The sequence below is a fragment of the Anabrus simplex genome, chromosome 3, assembly GCF_040414725.1.
Source record: "Anabrus simplex isolate iqAnaSimp1 chromosome 3, ASM4041472v1, whole genome shotgun sequence".
Lineage (NCBI taxonomy): Eukaryota > Metazoa > Arthropoda > Insecta > Orthoptera > Tettigoniidae > Anabrus > Anabrus simplex.
Window position 1 is genome coordinate 135,244,422 of NC_090267.1, and position 26,418 is coordinate 135,270,839.

General features: G+C 38.8%; 1 protein-coding gene across 1 annotated transcript in view; it reads right to left on the reverse strand.

Moving 5' to 3' along the window:
• LOC136866074 (uncharacterized protein PF3D7_1120600) overlaps nt 1-26,418 on the reverse strand; it is a 108,241-nt gene continuing 81,823 nt past the window's right edge. The window contains exons 7-8 of the mRNA XM_068226598.1: nt 17,814-18,204; nt 1-5,008 (exon numbers count right to left, since the gene is read on the reverse strand). Coding sequence (XP_068082699.1) covers nt 562-5,008; nt 17,814-18,204 — 4,838 coding nt within the window. The 3' untranslated portion in view covers nt 1-561. The remainder of the gene's footprint in view (nt 5,009-17,813; nt 18,205-26,418) is intronic.

Sequence of the window (26,418 nt, forward strand, 5' to 3'; positions counted from 1 at the left end):
TTATTTTATTAAAAAATATATAATCTTTATTATATCTTTTATAAAATAAGATAACAGTACATAATATGTTTTATTTACTAATAAATTAAATATCATGAGTATATAACAAAATATATATCATCATCAGTCCAGCAGATATCTTCAAGTCCAAGATTTGGGCTGTGGTGCCATGGGTTTGTTTCTTGGTGTAAGAGTATTGTAGTTTTAAATGAGCAAGGTTGTAACCATACATTAATGACTGTACATTCATGTTATTATATCTGCTTAACAGTAGACACAAAAAATACCTATAACAAGTAGAAGGATAATATCTGTCTAATTAATTAATGGAAAATATTGATTTAGTGGAAATAGGAGCCTTTTTCCATGGAAGTGGATTCTAGTTTTACTTACAAAGTCTTTTCTGCATATAAACCATTACTTTTTAAATATTGGAGTGTATTTAACTTAAAGCAGTCAATTGCAGAGTTATGATTTCTACTAGAATGACGATGATGTAATTGTGTGAAATAAAGGGACGGAATTGGTAACTTCATCTTTCTTAGGTAACATTGTGAAATGTTAATTCCCACTGAAAGCAGAAGAGGCAAAAGATCTTATCACCCCTAATACTGACTTCAATTTACCAAGCACTGTTTGAAAAAATCCTCCATTTCCCTCTCTATTACTGTTCTTCTTATTAACAATTTGAATATGATCTGATGCTTTTTCATTTTTGTTTAACGTAATTTCAATTTTGTTTTCTAGATCACTTTTATCATTTAATAGTGTCTGATTATCTGATGTTCCTTTGCTCTCCATAATTCCTTCAGCTCTATCAGTTACAGCCACAGATTCATTACTTTCTATGTTGTGGTCAGATTGCACATAAGTTTCATTTTCTGTTGATTTAATTGTTTTTTGATTTTCAACATTAACAAAACCTTTTTTGTGAGTAATATGTTTTTGTTGCTCTATGCTATGAATTTCTCCATCGTTCTGGATACCTTGCTTTCTGTTGAAGGGAATTACGTTCTTCCTGTTGTAGAATTTGATGAGTCTTTCTTTCTCATGCCCTTCATCTGGTATAACATTTTCGTCTTCTGATATATTCTCATCACTGACTTCATCACTGCTTATTTGAATACTTGAATAATGATCACCTAATAAAATAGCAGACTGTGATAAATTTCCACCCTTTTGAGGCATTTTGACTTGCTTCTTCTTCTCCTGTGAAAGAGGAAAAAATTTATAGGCCAGCTCATTCAAAATATTTTTATCATTAAGCTGCCTGTAGTCAGAGAGGTTGCTTTTTGAATCTGTTTCTTCAGAATTAGCTTCTGTGTTTATTAATTCCACTGACCTCTTGGGTCTAAAACCTGTAGCATCATTTTTATTGTCTTCAATTTTCTCTGTAGTAACTTTTAAGTTATGATGGCTACTATTGGTGGAGGAAACTTGGTTATTATATTTATGTAGTTGGCTTTGTATACTATCATTAGTAATTGTATCTGTTTCCTCCTTAAAACTTGAGAGAGGATGATATTCATCATAGCCTCTATCCTGATATTCATGATTATTGTGATATTTCACAAGTTTTAAAATATTTTCAATTCCTTCTGAATCCTGTAAAGGCTTCTTTGAATTTTGAGGAATTATTTTCCTTAAAACATTATTTGGTACTTTTTTGAAGAGTATATTAATTTGAGCTGTCCTGTACTCATCCATTTCTGGAGCTTTCTCTCTTTCGATGCTTGATGTATCATGCTGAAACATCTGATCATAGACCTTAGAAGAGCTGGGATTTTCAGACCTCTGAAAAAGCTCTTTCAGTAATTTTAATTCACTAACATAGTCAGCCAAATAGGAGATATAGTCATCATCAACATTTCCATCCTCTTCAAGATGCTGTAATTCATGAAAGAGACTTTTAATTTGTGGACTATCATATTTATAAGTAGTAACTCCTAGTACAGAGCTTTCATTTTCACTGGGCTCACTCAGCACCTTGTGGTTATCTCCTTGGTAACCACTTTGCTTTTCCTTATATATAATATTGGGATATATAATATTGCTATCAGGTTCTGCTAACATTTCTCCAAGGTATGTTTTCACTGGAAGTATGTCAGACGAAGGCTCTGTTCTATATTTCAAAGTCAGTACTGAAGGGAGATATTCCTGTTTGGGAACTGATTCAACATGCTGGAAGTTATTTCCATTGCCTTGAGTAGGAAAACGGTCATCATCCACTAAGCGAACTTTCTCTAAGTTACTAGGCCATAGAAGACCTAAATAGTCATAAGCTGGGATATCTCTACCTTTAGTGATGTAATGGTTTCTGTTTCTGTTCAAATCTCTTTTACGTTTCCGTGAACGGAACAAACTTTTCAAACTCTCAAGTCGCTGCTCCCGTTTGCGTTGCAAGGCAAGTCTCCTGGCTGTCTTTTGATCTGGGACACGTGCCTCCTCTACTTCATCTAGGGCACATGTCGTGCTTTCTGGTTCGAGTTGTTCTTGTTTTGTTGAATTTTCTTCCTTGGGATCATCATTATCATCGTCAGCAGGAATATATTTAATGTCTTGCGTTTGATTTCCATTGTCAACAATCTTGAGATCACTTGCTTCACCTTTTTCCTCCATGATCTTGATCTGTTTCTTAATGTTTTGTGGAAGAAGGTCATTTAATGTTACTTTGTCTTTTACCAAGTCTTCCAGTAAATTGCTTGTTACTGTACGGCTCCCTTCCGCCAAGGCAGAAGTATTATCAGGTTCTTTGAGAGATTCTCTCTCCATGGTTGCCCTGGCAGTTCGCTCTGATTCCTGACTTGCACTGTCTGCCTCCATTTTGTGTAACTCTGGCTCCTCATTTCTTAAGCTAAACTGATTGTCAAGCCTAGAACTTTCTTGAAGATCAGTTCTTGTTTCGATTTCTGTTGTATTTAGCTGTGAATTGCTCACTCCCATATCAGACTGATGAGTATCATTATCTGAAGTATATTTTGCAGTCTCAATATCTCTGTTAATTTCTGTGTGATTTTCAGTAGAATTATGTGTATCGTTTAGCTGCTCTGTGAAATCTGTTGGTATTTCTCGGATAACACGTTTTGGACTGTGCAGAGTCAAGTATTCCTCGTTTCTCAAGGCTTCATAATGCTGAGCTGTTGGATTTTCCTGGTTCTTACCTGCCTGAGCATAGGTCAGATGAGTCATACTGTATAATGGAGAGGATTGCATATAAGTATTGTGCCATCTGTGTGGAACATTATTATTGTTATTATTATTATTATGGCTGGGTGGCTTCATTTGGATTCTGTCTTGACCTGGTCTTATTTCAAAACCATTAGCATTACCATGCAGTTGTGCATTATTGTTATTGATATTTCTAAAATACATCATTTTTTCGGAGCTCACATTACTCCTCATATCTTCTCCTTGTTTATATCTAAGCATATTCATACCTCCATTTAAGCGTGACCTACCTGAACCCCTGACCTTACTCTTAATTTCACTCTCACGGCCTCTTGTGTCTGATACAACCTGTTGATGTGTTTTTAATATACCTTGTGATAACATGTTCCTTGAAAGGTCTTCTTCTGATGGGAAAGTATGCATATGTATTGTCTTTCCACCATTTGAATTTCCATCAGAAGTATTAAAAGTTTCTTTTTGCATTTCACTTGGAAAAACATCAACTTCCCATAACTCTTCATCCCCATCAAACTGATTATCAACTACAGGAGGAGTGAAATCCATGTTTTCAAAGAATTCAGCATTAAAGAAGTGGGTGCCTTCAAGGTCAGCAAAATAACCAAATTCATCTTCATCTTCATTTAGATCATCATGGTCCATGAAGTCTTCTTCATCATCATCATCGATATAAACATACTCACTCGGGTGACTGTCTCCCCCACCTATCTCGCTCACATAGACATCTCCTTCGGGAAAGCTATCACTTTCATCTTCCTCACTGGCCTCATGGGATTTGGTTAGGGGTGGCCTACTTTTCTTGTTCCACCGTTGTCTCCATCGTCTCCATCCTGGATCTGCCATCACTGGAGTTTTGTTAGTAGTGAGTCTAAGAACTGACCTCTTACTGCGTTCAAGTGTTCTATCTGAAGGATGTTCAGTTACCTCTTCTGTACTGTTCACCCCATCATCTTCCATCAAGGATATGAACATGGATTGCAGATATTTTTCTGCCTTCTTCATATTTGGGATCAATATTTCATCTTTAACAAGAGGTTTTACTTGAAGTTTTAGGGAACTATTACTATTACTTTCAACATCAGTTAGTTTTCCAGCTTCAGATTTTTCTACACCCATGTCCTGTGGCTCTGAAGTTTCTTTTAAGTTTTGACCATACTCTCTCTTATTATTGTCTCTTGAAAACCATGCCTCACCACTTGAGTCTCTCATTCGATCTTCATAAAACTTGCTCCTGTCTGTCTTCAGGGCTGCTGAATGTTTTTCAACACCTCTTTGTAGAAGTCGAATAGCTTCTGCTATGTTTGCCTCTAAACTATCTTGTGAGTATTTAGCTGTTCTGTTATTTTCTTGATCATAGAATAAATTATCATACGATCCCAACTGTAATTTTAATAAATTTTCATTATTCATGTTCTGATTATTTTTTACCTTAATGTTATTTTCTTTGTTATTACCAAGATCTATCCCTACAAAGTTTTTCCTCTCTCTAATGCTATTCAGTTTTGCAAGTGGGCTTTTTCCTACATATTTTTCAATGCTCTGTGATGCATCTTTATCAAAGAATCCCATCTCATCGCTCTCTTCAGAGCTGTCTTCCTGTAAAGCATTGCTTTTTCTACCCTTTATCCTTAGCAGACTAGCAGACTGAGGCTGTGACTCCTCGCAGGCTCGCACTCGAGCTTCTGGTAGAACCCAGTAGACTATTGACTGAGGAGGCATGGATAAAGTTAGAGATCTTGGAACATGGCGTATTCTTGGAGTAAGCACTGGAAGTTCCTCCTCAGGACTTAATCCAAGCAAAGCTCCATTCAATAAGGTATGCCTGGAACAAAATTAAATACATTGACTATTAAAATATTGATTATAGCTGAATAGATAGCTACATTGTTTTTCTCACTGTGTGTGAATTAAAAGTTCTCATCATTAATTTTGGCTATGCATTGACTTAATCAATTAAAATGGTTATTATGGCTGAATAGATGGCTGTGGTCTCTTTCTACCTTTAGAATAGCTCCTCATGTAAATGAAGTACAATGAAGTACATATGAGGAGCGTCTGTTCAAAAGGTGTTATTTCCACTTCAAAATAAAAATTAGTATTTTGCAGTAGTTGAACTCTATCGAATGCCATGAGCAATCCAGACAAAAAAGAAAAAAAAAAAAAGAAAGGTAATTCCTTAAAATGTGTACCATACCCAATCATGGATACGTTCTATGTGCCTTTTAATATAAGTTTCTTGCATTTTTCTCACAACTTTCTTATGATGGAAATAGTGCCTTTTGAACAGACAGATGCAGTCCTCTGCCTGATTGGAGGAGTGGCAGCACTACTTCTTTAACCACATGGGACTGTGAACTGTCAAAGTTTGCTTTCGTTCTTGCTAACCTCTTTGTGCAGCTGACATAGTTTTAGAAATAGTCTACTATTTACTTTTTCCCAATTTTGTTTAACGTCATACTAATACACTGAAGGTTTTTGGCGACGGAAGGATGGTAATGGGCTAGGATTGGGAAGGTAGTGACCGTAGCCTTAATTAAGGTACAGCCCCAGCATTTGCCTGGTATGAAAATGGGAAACAATCTTCAGGGCTGCGACGGTGGGATTCGAACCCACTGTCTCCCGGCTCATAGCTGCGCGCCTCTAACTGCATGGCCAACTTACTCGGTAGTCTACTATTTAGATAAGAAATATGAGTAACACTATGAAAAGAAATGTTAATAACTTTCTCATTATTTGCTAAAGTTTTTTGGTTAAGTAAACTTTAAGACCTAGATGCAAAAACTTATTGTTTCCAGTTTTTTGGAAAGTGTCATTTTATGTCAACTGGATGGAAAAATAGCTGGCCCCATGGTGTAGGGGTAGTGTGCCTGCCTCTTACCTGGAGGTACCAGCTTCGATTTCCAGCCAGGCCAGGGATTTTTACCTGGATCTGAGGACTGGTTAGAGGTCCACTCAACCTACGAGATTACAATTGAGGAGCTATCTGATAGTGAGATGGTGACCCTGGTCTAGAAAGCTAGAAGCTAAGAATAATGGCCAAGAGGATTTGTTGTGCTGACCACACGATACCTCATAATCTCCAGGCCTTCGGGCTGAGCAGCGGTCACTTGGTATGCCATGGCCCTTTGGGGCTGTTGCACTATGGGGTTTGGTTTTAGTTTGGATAGAAAAATATATGCTGCACACTTGGTGAAAGAATCAGACATGTCCAACTTTAAATAACCTCTGGACCATTGAGAAGGACTTGACTGAATCTTTAAGTTGCATAAAGAAACAGACAAGTCTGGACTCGACTGAATCTCGCTCCAGAAACCTCCCACTAGATGGCGGTGATATAGGACAGTACAAGTACGACTCCTTGTGTGTATAGCACATTATAGGTGTTAGTGTTTGTATTAACGTTTCAACTGAAAATCGTGAGCAGTGAAACTGTTGAGTTATTTTTTGAGACAAGAAGTGAATATCATCCTGGTACATGTTCTGATGAAAGTAGTAAGGGTTCCAACACTGCAAGGGCTGGTGATAAAACAAGCAGAAGTGATTTAACCAACAGTCGGTGGATGCAGAGTTGGTCTCGGCCCACAAGTGGCCATGGCCAGCCAAGCAGAGGAAGGGTGGCCACGACTCTACCATGGCTCTACGCCTCTGCATTCGGGAGGCGGGAAAGGGCTGGACCTCACGGCTGGCCCCAACCTTTGGCTGTCCTGAGAATGGTTTTCCGTGGTTTCCCATTCTCCTGCACTAAGGCAAATGCCAGGACAGTTCCTAGTATAGGCCACGGCCGCCAACCCCTTCACCTTCTCCAAGCATCTCCTTCACCGAAACAAATTTCCCGGCCTGAGAGATGGCGTCACTGTCTAAGAGGCCTTGGGGGAGGAATGAAAACATTTTAGCAGTAGTAGTTAACCAGCAGTATGTCTAAATCTGCAAAGGGCAGAAAGCAACTGAGAAGTTAGAAAATATGAAAAAAGAATGTTCTGAAATCTAAGAGAGTGGAGAAAAGCATGTGAAGTGGGTTGATAAAAATGTTGCAAGGAAAACTGTTGGTCCAGAATGCAAGTGTCAAAGAAAATACTGTACTCTTCAAAAATAACTGATGTACACAAGAACGTCCGACTCGTTGGCTGAATGGTCAGCGTACTAGCCTTCAGTTCAGAGGGTCCCGCGTTCGATTCCCGGCCGGGTCGGGGATTTTAACCTTAATTGGTTAATTCCAATGGCCCGGGGGCTGGGTACTTGTGCTGTCCCCAACATCCCTGCAACTCACACACCACACATAACACTATCCTCCACCACAATAACACGCAGTTACCTACACATGGCAGATGCCGCCCACCCTCATCGGAGGGTCTGCCTTACAAGGGCTGTACTGGGCTAGAAATAGCCACACGAAATTATTATATTATTACACAAGAACAAAATCTTAAAGGAGTTCAGGGAAATTGGTGACAAAAATAAGCCAGATATTTATCTCAGTCGACTTATTAGCACTTCTGGAGCTCAGTGCAAAAAGACCAAGAGGCAGAGGGGGTCATACTAAAAAAAATGCTTTCCATTACAAGGTCAATAAATTATTAAACCTCATCACTTCGCTATTCTTCTCAAATCTTGACTTCCTAGCCAAACTGTATTACATTTACTTACTCTCACCACTCAAATATTCTCTGTAACCAAATACTTTGGCTCACTTCTCCTGAGTTGCAGATTCGTTTGGGAAAAGGTGAAACTATTGTTTGTAAAACAACCTCTTGCTCTTTGCAGCTATAACTAAACATAGTGTTTGAGAACTGGTGACCAACATAACACTTCCACCCAAGAAGCATGGAAAACATGCTAATAGGACAAATAGAATTCCAGAGAATAGTGTTATGCAAGTAGATGTACACATTAGAAGCATTCTGATAAAAAACAGCACATTATAGAAAAATCTTAAGACCTATTACTTGCCTGCATAACTAAATATATCTAAAAAAAGGATGTTCTGTATCTGCAATATCATTAGCCTGACCAATATCTACTGACAGGGGGAGAAAAGCTTTGTTTACCCTACATTCATTCATTTATTTATTTATTTATTTATTTATTTATTTATTTATTTATTGATTGATTGATTGATTTATTTATTTATTTATTGATTGATTGATTGATTGATTGATTGATTGATTGATTGATTGATTGATTGATTGATTTATTTATTGATTGATTGATTGATTGATTGATTGATTTATTTATTTATTTATTTATTTATTTATTTATTTATTTATTTATTTATTTATTTATTTATTTATTTATTTTGTGACCTACGTGCTGCTAGACAACCTATATATGCGGCATCAGCCATTCAGTGTATACTTGATTTACTTCCATGCACTCTTATATACATAGCATCAGATAACGAGCACACATCTTTGTTTACATCAGAACATATTCTAAAAGTGAAAACCGTGTACAGTCAGTCTTTCTCTCCTTCTCTCATTCATGTGTAAAGGAAATAAATGAGGAATGTCAAGAAGGAATGACAGTTCAAGGAAAGGTATTCAAAACCCTGAGATTTGCTGATTATAATGCTATTTTATCTGAATTTGCAGAAGATCTGGAGAAAGTCAAGGTTGTGTTTCACCCAAAGGAAAATATCCTCTCAGTTTTCATCACTGTGTTGATGGAGTCAGAGTACCCCATGGAGATCACTGTAAGTACCTAGGATTTATTTAAGGAAAGCTCTTCATTGGGGTAGTCACATAAATGGAATTGTAATTAAAGGTTACAAATCTCTTCATATGGTTTTGAGGGTATTTAGGGGTAAGACCTCAATTAGAATATGGTTCCAGTGTATGGGACCATCACCAGGATTACTTGACTTGAGGAATGGAAAAAATCCAAAGTAAAGCAGCACAATTTTTTCTGGGTGATTTCCAACAAAAGAGTAGTGTTACAAGAATGTTGTGAACTTTATGCCAGGAAGACTTGGGAGTAAGGAGACAAGCTCCTGGACTAAGCAGTACCATGTTCTGAGCTGTCAGTGGAAAGATGGCATGGAATGACATTAGTAGACTGAATAAGGTTAAGTGGTGTTTATAAAAGTAGGAAAGATCACAATATATATATAAAGTTGGAATTCAAGTGGACAAATATAGTCATTTATATGAAGAGAAGTTAGGGATTGAAATTATTGAGGGAGATATTTGAAAAATTCCCATCTTTGAAATTATGTAAGAAAAGACTAGGTAATCAATCGACAGGGTATCTGCCAGCTGGGCGATTGCCCCAAATGTAGACCCAGTGATGATTGAACAACCGATTGATTGTTTGATTGATTAATTGAATTGCTGAATGGTAATTCTTGGAGAAAAGTACAAGATCAAAGTGAATAAATACAAAACAAAAGTAATGGAATGTAGTAGCATAAAGTTCGGTGATGCAGGAAATGCTTAAAGCACATAAATGGATGTGATAGTTATGTAAGTCTAGCACAAGATAAGGTGGCATGGGGTGCTGCATCAAACCAGTCTATCGACTGATGACTCAAACATTGTTCATATGTGTTTAGGAGTTTCAGAGTTTTCTTGGTACTGATAAGATAGTATGTGTTCTGTATCATTTATTCCTTATTTTGTACATAAGGAGCTGTCTTTAGCTGAGTGGAGCTCATACAGTACCAAAGCCACACAAGTTGCCAGCTCTGTCGATAGAATAATTCACCTCACACTTTTACTGACACTGTTCTAATAAGTAATAGCATGTTCCCAAAACTGTATTTGAACTGTGATTTGCTGAAAAAAGTATGAGTCACAAGAAGAAAATTTTAGGAAAAACAAAAAATTGGTTTTATTCCACAAGTGGTTACTTGCAAATTATATTGTTTCAACATCCACTCATCCATAAAAGAAGTGATCATGAACCAAGACAGGAGGTGATGTTTTCCTGCAAAACTCGGCATGCAGTTACATCTCAAGCAGATAGTCACATGATTTGCATTGCGATGTGATCAGTTGAAAGGTCTTGCCACCAGAGGATGTGAATGTAGCATTATGACGTGATCAGTTGAACAGCCATGTCACCAGTGGGTGTGAATATGTAACCACCTGTGGCATATGTCAAGGCTTGTAGAGACTACTCATGTGTAGTAGAAGGCTGTTTCTTGCTGTGGAAAGCTCATTGACCACTCAAAATGCTTCCATGATGTGATTGAAGAGATTTTGCCCGGTTATCAGAGGCCACGTGCGAGGCAAAGTGGTCGTATCGACAAATCGCCCATCACCGAGGCTGTTCTGGGGTATGTTGGGACCAGTGAATGCATGAGAACAAGCATGTATGGCAACTGGGCTGACCACCAAGAGAGAGGATTGTCTTGTACCCCGACAAGCACAAGCAGATTCAACTGTTATGGTATCCGCTTACCTGGCACATTACAAACCATTCATTACAGGCCACTATGTAGCCCGCCTGGTGGCCATGATCGTTAAGGCGCTGAAGTCTAAAACGGTCTAACACCAAGGTTAGCCGGTTCGAGTCCCGTTGGTCGAAAAAATTTTCACCATCAGAATGTTGGCCGGCAGGGTAGGGGAGGTGGTGGTATACAATTTCTAATCACTAGATTGCGTGCCAAAAGCCTGGATTAAATTCCAAAACCTCTCCGCAGTGCTCATATGGAGTGAGGGCATATGACGCTGTTGATGGTGATTCGTCCGTCGGATGGGGACGTTAAGCCTTGAGCAGACCCCTTGGTGCTATTCGACAGGAGTAGGCTATGTGCCGGCACCGGGTTTCACCCTCTCCCTACTATCATATATCACGTCATTCATTTCATCTCTCATTAACTCCTCTGATGAGGTTGACGTCAGGAAGGGCATCCGGTCATAAAAAACCGCCACGACAAATTCATCTCACCTCATACCCGACCCCGTAGGGAAACGGGACAAGGGTTGGACAAACAACAACAGGCCACTATGTCTGCTTGAACCATTTTCCATTTTGTCTCACGGTGTCCATTATGTGTCTTGCCATTGATACATACCAATATTACCTCTGTTTGCAGTGTTGTTGTTAACAACAAACCTGGACTACTATGGGCTGGAACTGGGTTGTCTTTAGTGATGAATTCAGGTTCTTTTTACACACTGATGATGACTGTGTTCATGTCTGGAGATCTCATGGTGAGCACCTAAATCTTGCCTTTGCTGTGGCACAGTACACTGGCCTCACTGCTTGTGTGCTGGTGAGGAAACCTGTGATGTTCAGAACAATGCTTTAATAAATAAATAATCAAATATGACAGTGAGTCATTCCTACTAGTGATATGGCCAAATATGTTGCCCTTCAGGGCAGGGCTCCCAAGATGCACTTTCCAGCATGATAATGTTCAGTCATACGCTGCAAGGTTATCTTGGGAATGCCTTTGCAGCATTACCATATCTCCACAGTCTGCCCAATTGCCAGATTTATCATCCATGAAACATGTCTGGGATCACCTGGGACACCCACTACAGCCTAGGAGTTTCCACGATTTAGAGGACCAGCTGCAGCAAATACGGACAGATACGTTGCAGTATACCATATGAAATGAGCATGCCTCTATACCTGCTTGTATCACATCTTATATCCAAATTAGAGGCTGACTCACAAGGTACTAGAGTTTCCCTTCAAGTGATTTTTGAATTAAACTAACCTTTTGTTTGATATTGTAATCACTTACTTACATCAACGTTACAGTCACAGAGGTGCCAACTATTATGAATTGTCCGTAATTATTACGGATTTAACTTCACGATTACGGCATTATGGTCAAAGGTGAAATTACTACAGAAAAGTGACATCATAAAAATCTACGCAAAAAAGGAAAGAAGAAAAAAAATGTTCAATCCTTTCGAGTATTACTGCTCAACCCTCCTCATTTCACTGCTTGTGAGTTGGCAATAGTTACTGGATATTAGGCAGTTTTATTACAAGCATCATCATCAGACTTTTGCTAACCGTGAGCATTGTGAAATTCGTTGTTCTTCTCGACTGTAAAACATTACATAATATTTGTATTCCACAGGAAGTGGAAAATATCAGGCAATTCAGGGCTACATTAAGCACAGCTACATAGAAATTGCTTATGGTTCAGAAGACAAAAATGCCATCACAGGGGGGGAAGGATGTTTCAAGAAAACATATGCTGAAAAGTAGCTGATGGATGCAAAACAAGCTAGCCTATAAAGAATGTTTTATCACAGAACTGGTAATGTGCACATTTTATTGTGTAATATGATATACTTTAAATTAGATTAGATTGAGCTAAGGAAGGGCAAAGGAAATGTCACTATCAAGAAGGGAGAAGTATGCTTTGGATTTGACTCAAAAATTTTTGTAGGGGGGAAGGGGGCAAGAGAGAGATTACTGATAACCAACTTCAGAGGTTGGCACCTCTGCAGTCAACCATGGATTGTTTGTATGATTTTTTGATCACTGATCAAGAGAATGGTCTAATTTTTCTCAAAACATGTACGAACAATGTAGAAAAACTTTGTTTTTGGTTATGTAATAAATATTGGACAGGGCAGACTCACTAAGGGCCCACTGTGTTATTTAATGGTCAAAATCAATATGGACCAAATAGGACCAAAAATGGTCAAATTTGTTAATTCACAGTCAACCATATTGTCCCCACTATGGTAAACTAGAGAAAGAGACAAACTGGGAACCTGTAGTTCTTAAGTTTTAATCTAGATTTTATTATTTATATATTGTGTACCCTCTGACAAAGTCTCACATCTGCACCTCGTTCTGTATGGCTTACACATAAAACCAATCATTAAATATAAAAATTGATTTGACATGAGTAATCACTACTTCTTTCAGCTCTCCTAATTTTTTGACAGTTTGCACATTTGTTAGTTTGCCAGAGCAGGGATGATATCAATATTTATATAAATTCTGACAACTCCTCCTTGGTGTGTAATTTCTTTTGACAGTCTTCTTCTTCCTGTTCCTTTTACCAAATAACTTCATTTTATAATGAGTATGTTTATTCTATTGCATTAGTTGGATTGTATGGAAAGATAAAATGCATGATTTAATGCTATAATACCTTTCTAATGTGGTTTTAACACTTTCAACACTATACCCGTACGGGATACCGGTGCACTGCTTTCCTGGTTGTGGACGCATACAGGCGTGAGTTTTGCATGTGTTTAAGGGCAGCTGTACCCCATATGGTTCCCGTTCCTTGCTTGGAGGTAGTAGTTTATCTAGTGTCCACTAGAATGCAGCAGTTATTGGGAAGTTAGTCCGACTCGTTGGCTGAATGGTCAACGTACTGGGTTTCGGTTCAGAGGGTCCCGGGTTCGATTCCCGGCCGGGTCGGGGATTTTAACCTTCATTGGTTAATTTCAATGACTCAGGGGCTGGGTGTTTGTGCTGTCCCCAACATCCCTGCAACTCACACATCACACATAATACTATCCTCTACCACAATAAAACGCAGTTACCTACACATGGCAGATGCCGCCCACCCTCATCGGAGGGTCTGCCTTACAAGGGTTGCACCGGCTAGAAATAGCCACACGAAATTATTATTATTATTGGGAAGTTCAAACTGAAACGATAAAAAGGGTAGTTTCTCCTTGCCGTGACCTCTACCGAAGTACTCAATGTGCCGGGTGCTGAGTGCGACAGCGCTGTCATGTGTGTTGCTGTACAAGCATGTCCTCATGCCGGCTCAATCATAGTGATATCTTGGATATTTTATCGGGAGAAGCAGGTTCAGAAATAGATGACAGTGATGAAGACTCTGCTTACGAACTGGATAACATATCACGTGATAGTTCGGGCAAGACTTTTATTTCTTGCGCCACTTTCGATTGCATGTTTTTAGCTACATTATTTACTACGAATACAAATGATAGAAATACTTTGTAATGATTACTTTTTTAGTAATTTTTACTTTTAATCATTACTTTTCACAAAATATAATTTTTACTTGTAATTTTTTTCTGAAATAAAATTGTTATCTTTACATTTTAGTAATTGTTACATTCCCATAATCAATATACATCACATTGAAATCTTAGCAACTTTGGAGCCCCAGCACTTGCAAGACATCGTACCAGGAGTATAATTCCGGGATACGTCGCGCACTCGTTTATTTACTGACAGTTTGTCATGGTTACTGGTTGAGATTTAGATAATCTTGTACTGTGTGGTGGAGATGGTGGTGATTATTGTTCAAAGAGGACGTACAACTGGGCAAACATCCTCTACTAACACTAATCAGAAGGAAAATGGAGGAGATCCGGCACTTCAAAAAGTGAAAGTATCGACAGAAAAAAGGGAAGGGCCATGAAAGGCATTAAAATGAAAGGCTTCGTAGGCCTCGGAAACCTAATATCGTTGGGGTTGGGAAAAAATGATTGTTGACTGAGGACACCAACACAAGTAAGTGGTAGCAATGCCAGACTTACCTAGCGGAACCATATTCGCCAACCCATGCTCCCAAGTAGAGAGTCCTTGGTCTCCCTTTCAGTTGCCTCTAATGACAGGCAGGGCATACCATAGATGTTATTCTACCACCCCCACCCACAGATGTTACATGGTCGAGAATGGAGCCAGAATAAACATGTGACAGTGAAGGGGTTCGAATAAATATTTTGAATTAGTTATCCTGAAAATAATGCAAACACGAAGGTGAAATGCAAATTTTACTTGTGAGCAATAATTTTGAAAGTCTGAGTAGTCTTGCCTAGTGATGATAGCCACTTAAAGCCTCTATGCTAAATAACACAAAATGGAGTAATGTATTTTTCCTTGCAGACTTTGGTATCATTCCAACCCCATGTCAAAAAATGTCAGTGATTCCCTAAAGACTTGCATTCTGCAAAGTAATTTTAATTGTAATTTTACTGATGAAAAAGTAATTAGTCATTGCAATTGAGTACATTTTTTAAATTTGTACTTTTCCCATCACTGCTTACATTACTGATAACACTTTCTCATCTTCCTTTTTTTCCTGTTTTCTTCAGAATAAGGTTCTTTTTGTTGTGCAGTTCCCTCCACTCTTTGAAATATAAAGTCTCAGACATCTTTACTTTGTTGATCACAAACTTTTCTGGCTTACTTCCTGTGGCTGGGGGCAGTAGAATAAAACCATCAATTGCTTGTTGTAAAGGGTGACTAAAAGGGAAAACCCCAGGGGTTCTCACCATGGTAGTGTGGGTTAGTGATCAAGGGCCTCCTACCTGATTCTGGCATTGTTTCACATACTTGTGACAAGCTCCTCACTTTCAGCTTTTCAGTCTGACCTCCCTTGGTAAACCCTTGTTCTCTTCCAGCCCTGATGGTATTAGGTTTACGAGGCCTTGGATGTCTTTCATTTTGCCACCTTCCCTTTCCTTTCTCCAATACTTTCATTCTTCAAGGGTGTGTAGTTCCTTATTTCACCTCCACCACCTTACTTCCTGGCTTGCTTCTTTTTATAACATGTTCCATGACTTCTTCAATATTGAACAGAATGTCACTGAATGATGCTGTATTAAAACAGGCCCAATGTTCTCTTCCTTGTCACAGTCCTCTGAGTAAAGAAACTGAAGCCTTTTTAACACAAAATGATGGCCCTAATATCACACTTTTCACTCAGTTTTAAAATGAAATTTACATTCTCAATTTTGGTAGTTCTTTCTATTTACATGTTATATTTTACTATTGAAAATGAAAACCTACAACCTGTTTTCCAGTCAATGACTGGGTCAGAGATGGGATGAATGAAGCCCCCAACTTGCACCGAGGATAGGAATTGTGCTGGCTGCTGAGGCTTGTCGCACTCCTCTGGGGCAATGATTAATGACTGATAGATGAAATGAAATGATATTGGAGAGGGTTGCTGGAATAAGAGATGACAGGGAAAACTGGAGTACCCATAGAATAACCTGTCCCACCTCCGCTTTGTCCAGCATAAACCTCACATGGAGTGACCGGGATTTGAACCACGGTATCCGGTGGTGAGAGCCCGGCATGCTGCCACCTGTGACGTGGAGGCTCTTTATATTTTACTATTATATGCTTTATTTATATTTTATTTTAAAGTTACCCTAGAGAGTGTACATTCTTCCTGTTTATCCTGTGAGCTTGGATTTCCACTCATACAAAGTGGATGAACAGGTAAGGCATGATTCCTAACCAGAAAGGCTAAGGTCCAATCACATGCTCCCAAAACTCTCAAGAATGGATCTCCATAACTACCTTTATCTGATGCTCATTCCACCTGAGCTCTGCTAGTCGGTAAACCTAATGTTTATTTTCTTCACCACCACCTCCCATATTTCATTGCTGTCTGCAGAGCAATCAAGCTCAGTTTGGGACTTGAATGGAAGTTTGAGATTGAATGCCCTTCCTGCAGTAATAGTGAAAATCCTGCCTGAATTTGGCAGGATTCTAACTTCAGACATGGTTGAGAGCTTATTAGCTAGATTACTGTACTAGCACACCTCCCAAATATAATGTTTAAAAAATGGTTAACATCTCATTGACAAAATTGGTAAGGAAATATTTGGAATAAAAAATAACTACTGTGTTGATAGCTAACAGTTTACAAGAGTATAATTTAAGTAAATAGTTTGACCTTAAAATAAATATTCAGAGAAAGAATTCATGATGATCAATAAGCAGAAATGGAAACACCGTTACAAGGATGTCACAAATCTAGCACCTAGAATGTGGGTAACATAAGAATGGGATCTGGATGTGGAAATCAAAACCACAATCAGCATTGCAAGAAGTGTGTTTCTGAAATGATAACATCTTATGTGCAACTGTCACCTCTGATTCAAAATTGCTGCTGTACGATTTTGAAGGATGGACACTAAAGGCTTTGTCATGGATGGTTTGCATGCCTTTGGAATGTGGATGTATTGCAGAATGTTGAAGATCCCCTGAGTAGACCGTGTCACCAATGAGGAGGAGGTGCTCTGTTGTGCTGGGAAATTATGAAAAGTCTTAACCTTCATGAAATGCAGGAGAGCTGTCTATTTTGTTTGTATCTTCCAAAATGACAAATTCAGCCTGATACTTCTGATCATACTGTATATCAGTTGACTATATTAAATTTGTAAGTAGTACAGGAGATATTATAAGTAGAATTTTGTAAACAATATAAATTTATTAAGGATGAACTGTGTGTTTAATAGAATAAATTGTTAGCGTAAATTGTATAATATTGTATTACAGGAAAACTTTCTTCTCTTGTTAATTTAATATTTAGTGCTTGACAATAATGTATTTTGGTGTACCATTTGCCACTGAGGTAGACACCTCATTTGCAAATAAAGAGATTTTGATTTGATTTGATCATAGAAGGCAAGACAGAAAAGACATCTATGCAGAGAAGATTGACCAGGGCACAGAACCTCTGGCAGTGGTTCAAAGGAAGACTTATCGGTACTCCATGATGGCGGAGAAGAAGAAGAAGAAGAAGAAGAAGAAGAAGAAGAAGAAGAAGAAGAAATTACACTTTAGAATTATGAAATGTTTGTAAATATTTCCTAAAGTTGTTTCAAAGTACTTCATTCATGTTTCATGTTGAAATGTTGTGAGATAATAGAAAATCCTCTACAGAAGAAAATCACTTTTAAAATGTTATCAAAATAGATACAAACCCTTGATATTCAGTGAGTGTATATTGATCCATAGACATCATGTCACCCAGACCAAGAGTGGAGCCTTTCACAGCTATTCGGACTCTATGATGCAATATATTTGCACCAAATAATGTGATTGAACCTGGCTTGTCACGAGTACAGTGACAGAAGACACTTATATGTGTGCGGTTCCCAGTTACGAGACGGGAGTCGAACACTTCCCGTCCGACTAGTCGCTTGTGAAGCAGAGACACCCAATAATCTGGCGAAGGTTGCATTATTCCACGAACATCTGGCTGGCGAAACAACACCTGAATTCCAAGACGTGCTGCTACTCCCAGCCTTTGAGCCCACTGCAAGGCTCCAGCAAAGGTGTCCTGACCCCGGGCTGACTCGGTGTGAGACTCCGCTATAAAGAACAACATAATTTTAATAAAGGAGAGGAAAGCTTGAATTGGAATAAAATTTAAAAGAACAGATGAAGAGCAGCAATCTAAGTGGTAAAAATATGTGCATGTGTAATTTGTACATACAGGATGAGTCAGCTTAGAGGTTCACTCAAATAACTCATAAACCAAAGGATATTGAAAATATGTTTTAATTTTCAGTAATGTTACTAAGGTGCCCATGATCAAACTTGCAGTACTTTCCCAGAGTATCAATATCCACTGAGATAATGGTACTAACTTTATTTTTTAATGTGACGTGTTGCTCTTCAGCATGTATGGAAAGTTGGCGTTATGAAAATCAGCTTCTCTACGTAACTCAGTGCCTCAGCTAAATGTCACAACAATGAATTTAGTGCGATGATGCAACCTCTCTCTGAAGGGGCCTCGTGTTCTGGATGCTCGATTACTTACATGGTGTATGAAATTTAAAAATTACCAAATGCATTGAAAGATGATTTGTTCACGCTATATAATTAGTCATCCATGTCACTAGGTGACCAGCCAGTTGTTAGTCTGAAGTTTTGGTCACCTTGCTGTTTTCATTGCTATCCTGTGAATTGTCTTGAGTAATATAAAACAAGGATAGCAAGGGGCTAGTACAAGGAAGAAAGTGGCTGTGACCTTAAATAAAGTATAGCCCCAGCATTTGCCTGGTGTGAAAATAGGAAACACTGGAAAATAACATCAATAACATAACAACTGTAAACACAAAAATCAGTTAATCAGATTGTATTTTATTTTCTTTATTTATTGACATGACAGTTGTCCACTATGATGCCATTTGTCTTTCTCTATGGTTGTTATCAGCTAGTTGTAAATAAAATTGTATTGAAATGAGTACATAATATTGTACCCGTTCAAATGGTGCTTTCTTGAATTTTGGAAAATTGGTAAAATTTTGTAATGAAATATTGGTTTACGAGTGAGCATCAGCTGATTACCGTGCCGTTCCACTGCGGGCGAGTGAGAACTGGGTCAGCAGGCCGATGAAGGTCGCCACGTCACGACGTTACGTCACCTAGCGCGCCGATAGCCAACAGGGCAGCGACATTCCAGAGAAATCAACTCACAAGTTTGAAGGACGAATCACGTAGGATTATTGACAGACAATGAAAATCAATGAAGGTGTTGGATGGTCGGAGGATCTTTCTAGAAAGAAGTCGAAGCCGAGTCTCTGGAAGAAAGTCGAACGGTACAGTCCTTAGAAGAAAGTCGAACAGTTTTAGCCTCGAGAGAGAAGATGAAAGTTCGTATAGTTACAGGAAGGACAGCGAACAGTATTCTCCAGAAGAGTTAGCAAATAGTGCTGCACATTTTCCCGGGTGGAACTTTCTAAACCACGGACAGTCAGTGCGCTCATTATGCCAAGTGTTGCGGCAGAAACTTGTAGAATGTTCCAGTAAGAACTACAAGGGAGGATGACCATCTAGAGAGAACATTCGAGAATAAACCTGGCCTATGAACACAGTTTTACCAGTAATATAATGTTCTGTCAGCTCAAAGATGTACTGTAGACTGGTAGATGTGCTCGAAATTCGAAGCTTTTGGTAGAACTGAACCTAAGTGTACATCATTTCGCCAGTTAAGTGCCGTAAGACAATTTAGTGATATACAGTAAATGTGGATCCTATTTTTAATACGCAATTTCAGTTTCAGCTATCTCCGCGAAGACCAGCCATCATCATGGAGCGAACCAGAAGGAAATCCTGGAATTTTCTGAAACATTGCTGGAGTGATGCAACGCTATTGTACTTCGCCAGATCATGATGTGTTAAGCCAACGTGTGCATGCCAGCGTGATGAATTTATTCGTCTATAAGCCACCATAGTGAAGGAGAGGAACCGACATCTATAGCTACTTCCAGACGCCGGAGATTTACATCGGAACAATAAGTACCTTTGTCACATTTCTTCTCTTTCATTAGATGGCTAGTTAGATTGTATTCTTATTTAATGAAATGTAGTTTCTTTAGAAATGTATGTATTTAAGTGGTGTTGATGGTACAGTAGTCATGGATTCATTGATTCATTAGTTTCAATTTTCTCTTCTTTTGCATTCTCTTGGAATATTGATATTTGATTCAGTGATGAATAACCCCAGTTGTCAGCGACTTTCACAAGGTCACGAACAATTAAGGTCTTCAAAAGGAATTATGGGGGAATGAAGCCTAATAATAATCATAGTAATAATAATAAGAATAAAATGTGACTTCATAATAATCATGACGACGAGGATGAAATTAAATATATAAAATTAAAACTATAATTAAATCGAAGTTTTAATGAACGACTGGTTTGTGGAAAAAAAATTGAGCCTAGAAGGGATGGTGATTGCAGTGAACAGTAGGCAGCTCATCGAGAAGACACTTCTAGGAGCCATGATCGGGGAAATAATAATAATTATTATTATAATAATGAAGAGTCGGAAATTTTGAATGGTTGTCGAGGATTAAAAATGAGCGATTATTGTGATGATGGATTTTTATGATGATAATTGACGATATGGGACCACTAGGGTGCATGTCAGTCGCAATGATTATGTGATTTATGGTGATGAAATAGTGTTTAGGGAATAATAATAGTTTGTTTTCTTCGCTCAACAACTGGTATTGTGTAATGTATGACTCGATTATTATTTTCTTTTCCCTGAGGGTTATGAGCTCGTTCTTCGAAGTTCTTTAACCGATGGTGATGATGATTATTTCTTCGAGATTATTCTTTTACTCATCCTATTTTGTCGTTTAACTCTAGTCATGGTGAATTCTTACTATGATCGGTTAATACTGTGAGGGTCTTCAATCAAATTCTAAAGGGAGACATAATAATAATAATTAAACAAATAAGATAATAATAATAAAATATAATATTTTCGACAGTGTGATAAAATCTGCTGATAGTCCGTTGGGGGAGATTATGTTATTGTGTGATAGTTTATCCCTGTATTTCCATTAATGTTTATTCTTTTAGTGATTTTGTGTGATTTATTATCCAATTATGTTATTGTTGATTACGCGTGTGCTACGTGATGCTCTATCTCTCCACAATGTATTAGTCAGTGAGAAATCGTTTCATGTGATGTGTAAAAAGAATACAGTCGAGCAAAATCTGCGAGAGAGAGGAAATATGCCAAAGAATTTCCAAAAATGTGCCAAAATAATTTATAAAAGAATTTCCAAACGTGTTACAGAATTTTGTAATGAATTTTCAAAAGGTGGAAAAAATGAAATTTGTAAAGATAATTTCACAGCGAATTTGTAAGGAAATTTGTCGAAGTATTTTTGACGATAATGTTTTGAGATTTCCAAATGTTTTACAAGTAGATTTTCAGAGTATGGGAAAAATAGTTTTATTATAAAATGGTACGGAGTCTTTTAAAGCATGATAAAGGAAACTTCTAGAAAGAAAATAATAATACTTTCTGACAAAAGACACTATAATTTGGAAAGAATTAATTAATGGGAAGCTACCCAAACTCTTATGATGAGGAATAATAATTTATAAAGATTAATGAAATAAGGGAATACAGTAATTTCATATTTAATGTAGCATTTTGTTTTTGATCATAATGATATTATCACTAAATTTGTGATTGGTCAAATGTTACAGAGTATGACTTCGGGTGGAGTTTCATTGAAGATGTAACTGAATCTAATGGAACCTCTAAGCATGCTGAGGACTTACATTCATTTATGTTAACGAGAAGCAATTGATTTATGTTGAAGAAAATATTATATATATATTTTTTCTGCATTGTCCAGACTGGGTTCTTTTTTTATATATTTTAATAAATAGTGTTGTTATTTTGTTCTGATTTTTATACCATGTTGTGTCGCCTATCCAGTCACTTATGGCCCTGCAAAAATAAATTTTCTGAAGGTTGGTCCCGAAATAGTAAAGTTGGCCCTGCGAACGGTTCACCCTTTTGGGACTCTCGCTCCGCCGACTGAACGACCCCGGAAAAGGGGACAATATGTCCTTCATTTCACCCTAAGTCAGGCTTGTGCCGGGTGAGATTACGAAAACCCAGCAGCACTCTCCCTCCCATCTGTGTTATTCTAATGGAACTATTCTCAGTTTTTCTTAATGATTGAAAGTTTCACCAACTCAGGTTTTTAGTAACAATAGGATAGGAAAGTAGTTGTGACCTTAAATAAGGTGTCTAGTGTGAGAATGGGAAACCATGGAAAACCATCTTCAGGGCTGCCGAGAGTAGGGTTTGAATCCACTATCTCCCAGATGCAAGCTCACAGCTGCGCACCCCTAACCGCATGGTCAACTCATTCGGTACAAAATTTTCTATGTCAACTGTTAGAGATATGGGCATTGCAAAATAGAGATGTGATTAGTTTCAAAATCCAACAAATACTGTACTCAAGAAAATGAAGTGTCTTCAAATCTGCTTTGTTCGGCAGCTGTGGGCTGTTCTAGTGAAATAAATATTGATCCTTAAAAGCCGTCACGTATAGTTACCTATGATGATATTATTAAAGGCTTTATTCCATACAAATCAAGTGAATTGACCGCACGATTATGGTCGCAAAGTTATGAGCTTGCATTTGGGAGGTGGTGGGTTTGAATCCAACTGTTGGCAGTCCTAAAAATTTTCTGTGGTTTCACATTTTCACACCAGGCAAATGCTGAAGCTGTACCTTAATTAAGTCTATGGTTGCTACTTTTCCAATCCTAGCCCTTTCACATCCTTACATTGCCAAATATCATTGAAGTGTTAGTGCAACTTTCAACAACTAGCAAAAATTATTCCATACAATGTTAATATAGTATAATTATGGACATAGTGGAGCAAATATCAAGCTGTCAGAAGAAGGTATAGAAACTCTTACATTGCATGTGTCTTGGTTGGCTGGTTAGTAATTCGTTCAAATAGGTGCTATGACTAATGAACGAACCGCATTTGAAGAAATTCTGTTTTCTTGAGAAGTACTATGCTTAGATTTTGAATATAATCATATTAAATGAACCATTATCTCATCAGATATTGTCACCCTGCTAAATTGCTGGAAGTTCAATAATGACCTCCTCAGTAACCATACTGAAAGTAAAAACAGATTTTTGATATCTTGAACAGTTTACAAGTTATTTGACGTGGACATTTTAGCTGACTCACCTTGTATACAGAATGTAAGGGAAATTTATACAGAAAACGTGAGAGGTGTATAGGAAGTTTATTTACTATACTATGGTATAGCTGTCAATGTCCTGTTATATAATCTAAAAGGACATAAGTAAATGTTTCCCGTTTTGTTTCATGTTGCACGCGTGACGAGTGTTTGTAAACACATTTGCACTCACTACACACAGGTGACTCAGATAAACAACCATAGCACTGGTGTCTGTGTCTATGACACACAGTGAGTGTTTGCACACACATTTGCACTCACTGCACACAGGTGACTCAGATAAACAACCATAGCACTGGTGTCTGTGTCTATGACACACAGTGAGTGTTTGTAAACACATTTGCACTCACTACACACAGGTGGCTCAGATAAACAATCATAGCACTGGTGTCTATGACACACAGTGAGTGTTTGCACACACATTTGCACTCACTGCACACAGGTGGCTCAGATAAACAACCATAGCACTGGTGTCTGTGTCTATGACACACAGTGAGTGTTTGCACACACATTTGCACTCACCGCACACAGGTGACTCAGATAAACAACCATAGCACTGGTGTCTGTGTCTATGACACACAGTGAGTGTTTGCACACACATTTGCACTCACCGCACACAGGTGACTCAGATAAACAACCATAGCACTGGTGTCTATGACACACAGTGAGTGTTTGCACACACATTTGCACTCACTGCACACAGGTGGCTCAGATAAACAACCATAGCACTGGTGTCTGTGTCTATGACACACAGTGAGTGTTTGTAAACACATTTGCACTCACTGCACACAGGTGACTCAGATAAACAACCATAGCACTGGTGTCTGTGTCTATGACACACAGTGAGTGTTTGCACACACATTTGCACTCACCGCACACAGGTGACTCAGATAAACAACCATAGCACTGGTGTCTGTGTCTATGACACACAGTGAGTGTTTGCACACACATTTGCACTCACTGCACACAGGTGGCTCAGATAAACAACCATAGCACTGGTGTCTGTGTCTATGACACACAGTGAGTGTTTGTAAACACATTTGCACTCACCGCACACAGGTGACTCAGATAAACAACCATAGCACTGGTGTCTGTGTCTATGACACACAGTGAGTGTTTGTAAACACATTTGCACTCACTGCACACAGGTGGCTCAGATAAACAACCATAGCACTGGTGTCTGTGTCTATGACACACAGTGAGTGTTTGCACACACATTTGCACTCACCGCACACAGGTGGCTCAGATAAACAACCATAGCACTGGTGTCTGTGTCTATGACACACAGTGAGTGTTTGCACACACATTTGCACTCACCGCACACAGGTGACTCAGATAAACGACCATAGCACTGGTGTCTATGACACACAGTGAGTGTTTGCACACACATTTGCACTCACCGCACACAGGTGGCTCAGATAAACAACCATAGCACTGGTGTCTGTGTCTATGACACACAGTGAGTGTTTGTAAACACATTTGCACTCACTGCACACAGGTGGCTCAGATAAACAACCATAGCACTGGTGTCTGTGTCTATGACACACAGTGAGTGTTTGCACACACATTTGCACTCACCGCACACAGGTGGCTCAGATAAACAACCATAGCACTGGTGTCTGTGTCTATGACACACAGTGAGTGTTTGCACACACATTTGCACTCACCGCACACAGGTGACTCAGATAAACAACCATAGCACTGGTGTCTATGACACACAGTGAGTGCTTGCACACACATTTGCACTCACCGCACACAGGTGGCTCAGATAAACAACCATAGCACTGGTGTCTGTGTCTATGACACACAGTGAGTGTTTGTAAACACATTTGCACTCACTGCACACAGGTGGCTCAGATAAACAACCATAGCACTGGTGTCTGTGTCTATGACACACAGTGAGTGTTTGCACACACATTTGCACTCACCGCACACAGGTGACTCAGATAAACAACCATAGCACTGGTGTCTATGACACACAGTGAGTGTTTGCACACACATTTGCACTCACCGCACACAGGTGGCTCAGATAAACAACCATAGCACTGGTGTCTGTGTCTATGACACACAGTGAGTGTTTGTAAACACATTTGCACTCACTGCACACAGGTGGCTCAGATAAACAACCATAGCACTGGTGTCTGTGTCTATGACACACAGTGAGTGTTTGTAAACACATTTGCACTCACTGCACACAGGTGACTCAGATAAACAACCATAGCACTGGTGTCTGTGTCTATGACACACAGTGAGTGTTTGCACACACATTTGCACTCACCGCACACAGGTGACTCAGATAAACAACCATAGCACTGGTGTCTGTGTCTATGACACACAGTGAGTGTTTGTAAACACATTTGCACTCACTGCACACAGGTGGCTCAGATAAACAACCATAGCACTGGTGTCTGTGTCTATGACACACAGTGAGTGTTTGTAAACACATTTGCACTCACTGCACACAGGTGGCTCAGATAAACAACCATAGCACTGGTGTCTATGATACACAGTGAGTGTTTGTAAACACATCTGCACTCACTGCACACAGGTGACTCAGATAAACAACCATAGCACTGGTGTCTGTGTCTATGACACACAGTGAGTGTTTGCACACACATTTGCACTCACCGCACACAGGTGACTCAGATAAACAACCATAGCACTGGTGTCTGTGTCTATGACACACAGTGAGTGTTTGTAAACACATTTGCACTCACTGCACACAGGTGGCTCAGATAAACAACCATAGCACTGGTGTCTGTGTCTATGACACACAGTGAGTGTTTGTAAACACATTTGCACTCACCGCACACAGGTGGCTCAGATAAACAACCATAGCACTGGTGTCTGTGTCTATGACACACAGTGAGTGTTTGTAAACACATTTGCACTCACTGCACACAGGTGACTCAGATAAACAACCATAGCACTGGTGTCTGTGTCTATGACACACAGTGAGTGTTTGCACACACATTTGCACTCACCGCACACAGGTGGCTCAGATAAACAACCATAGCACTGGTGTCTGTGTCTATGA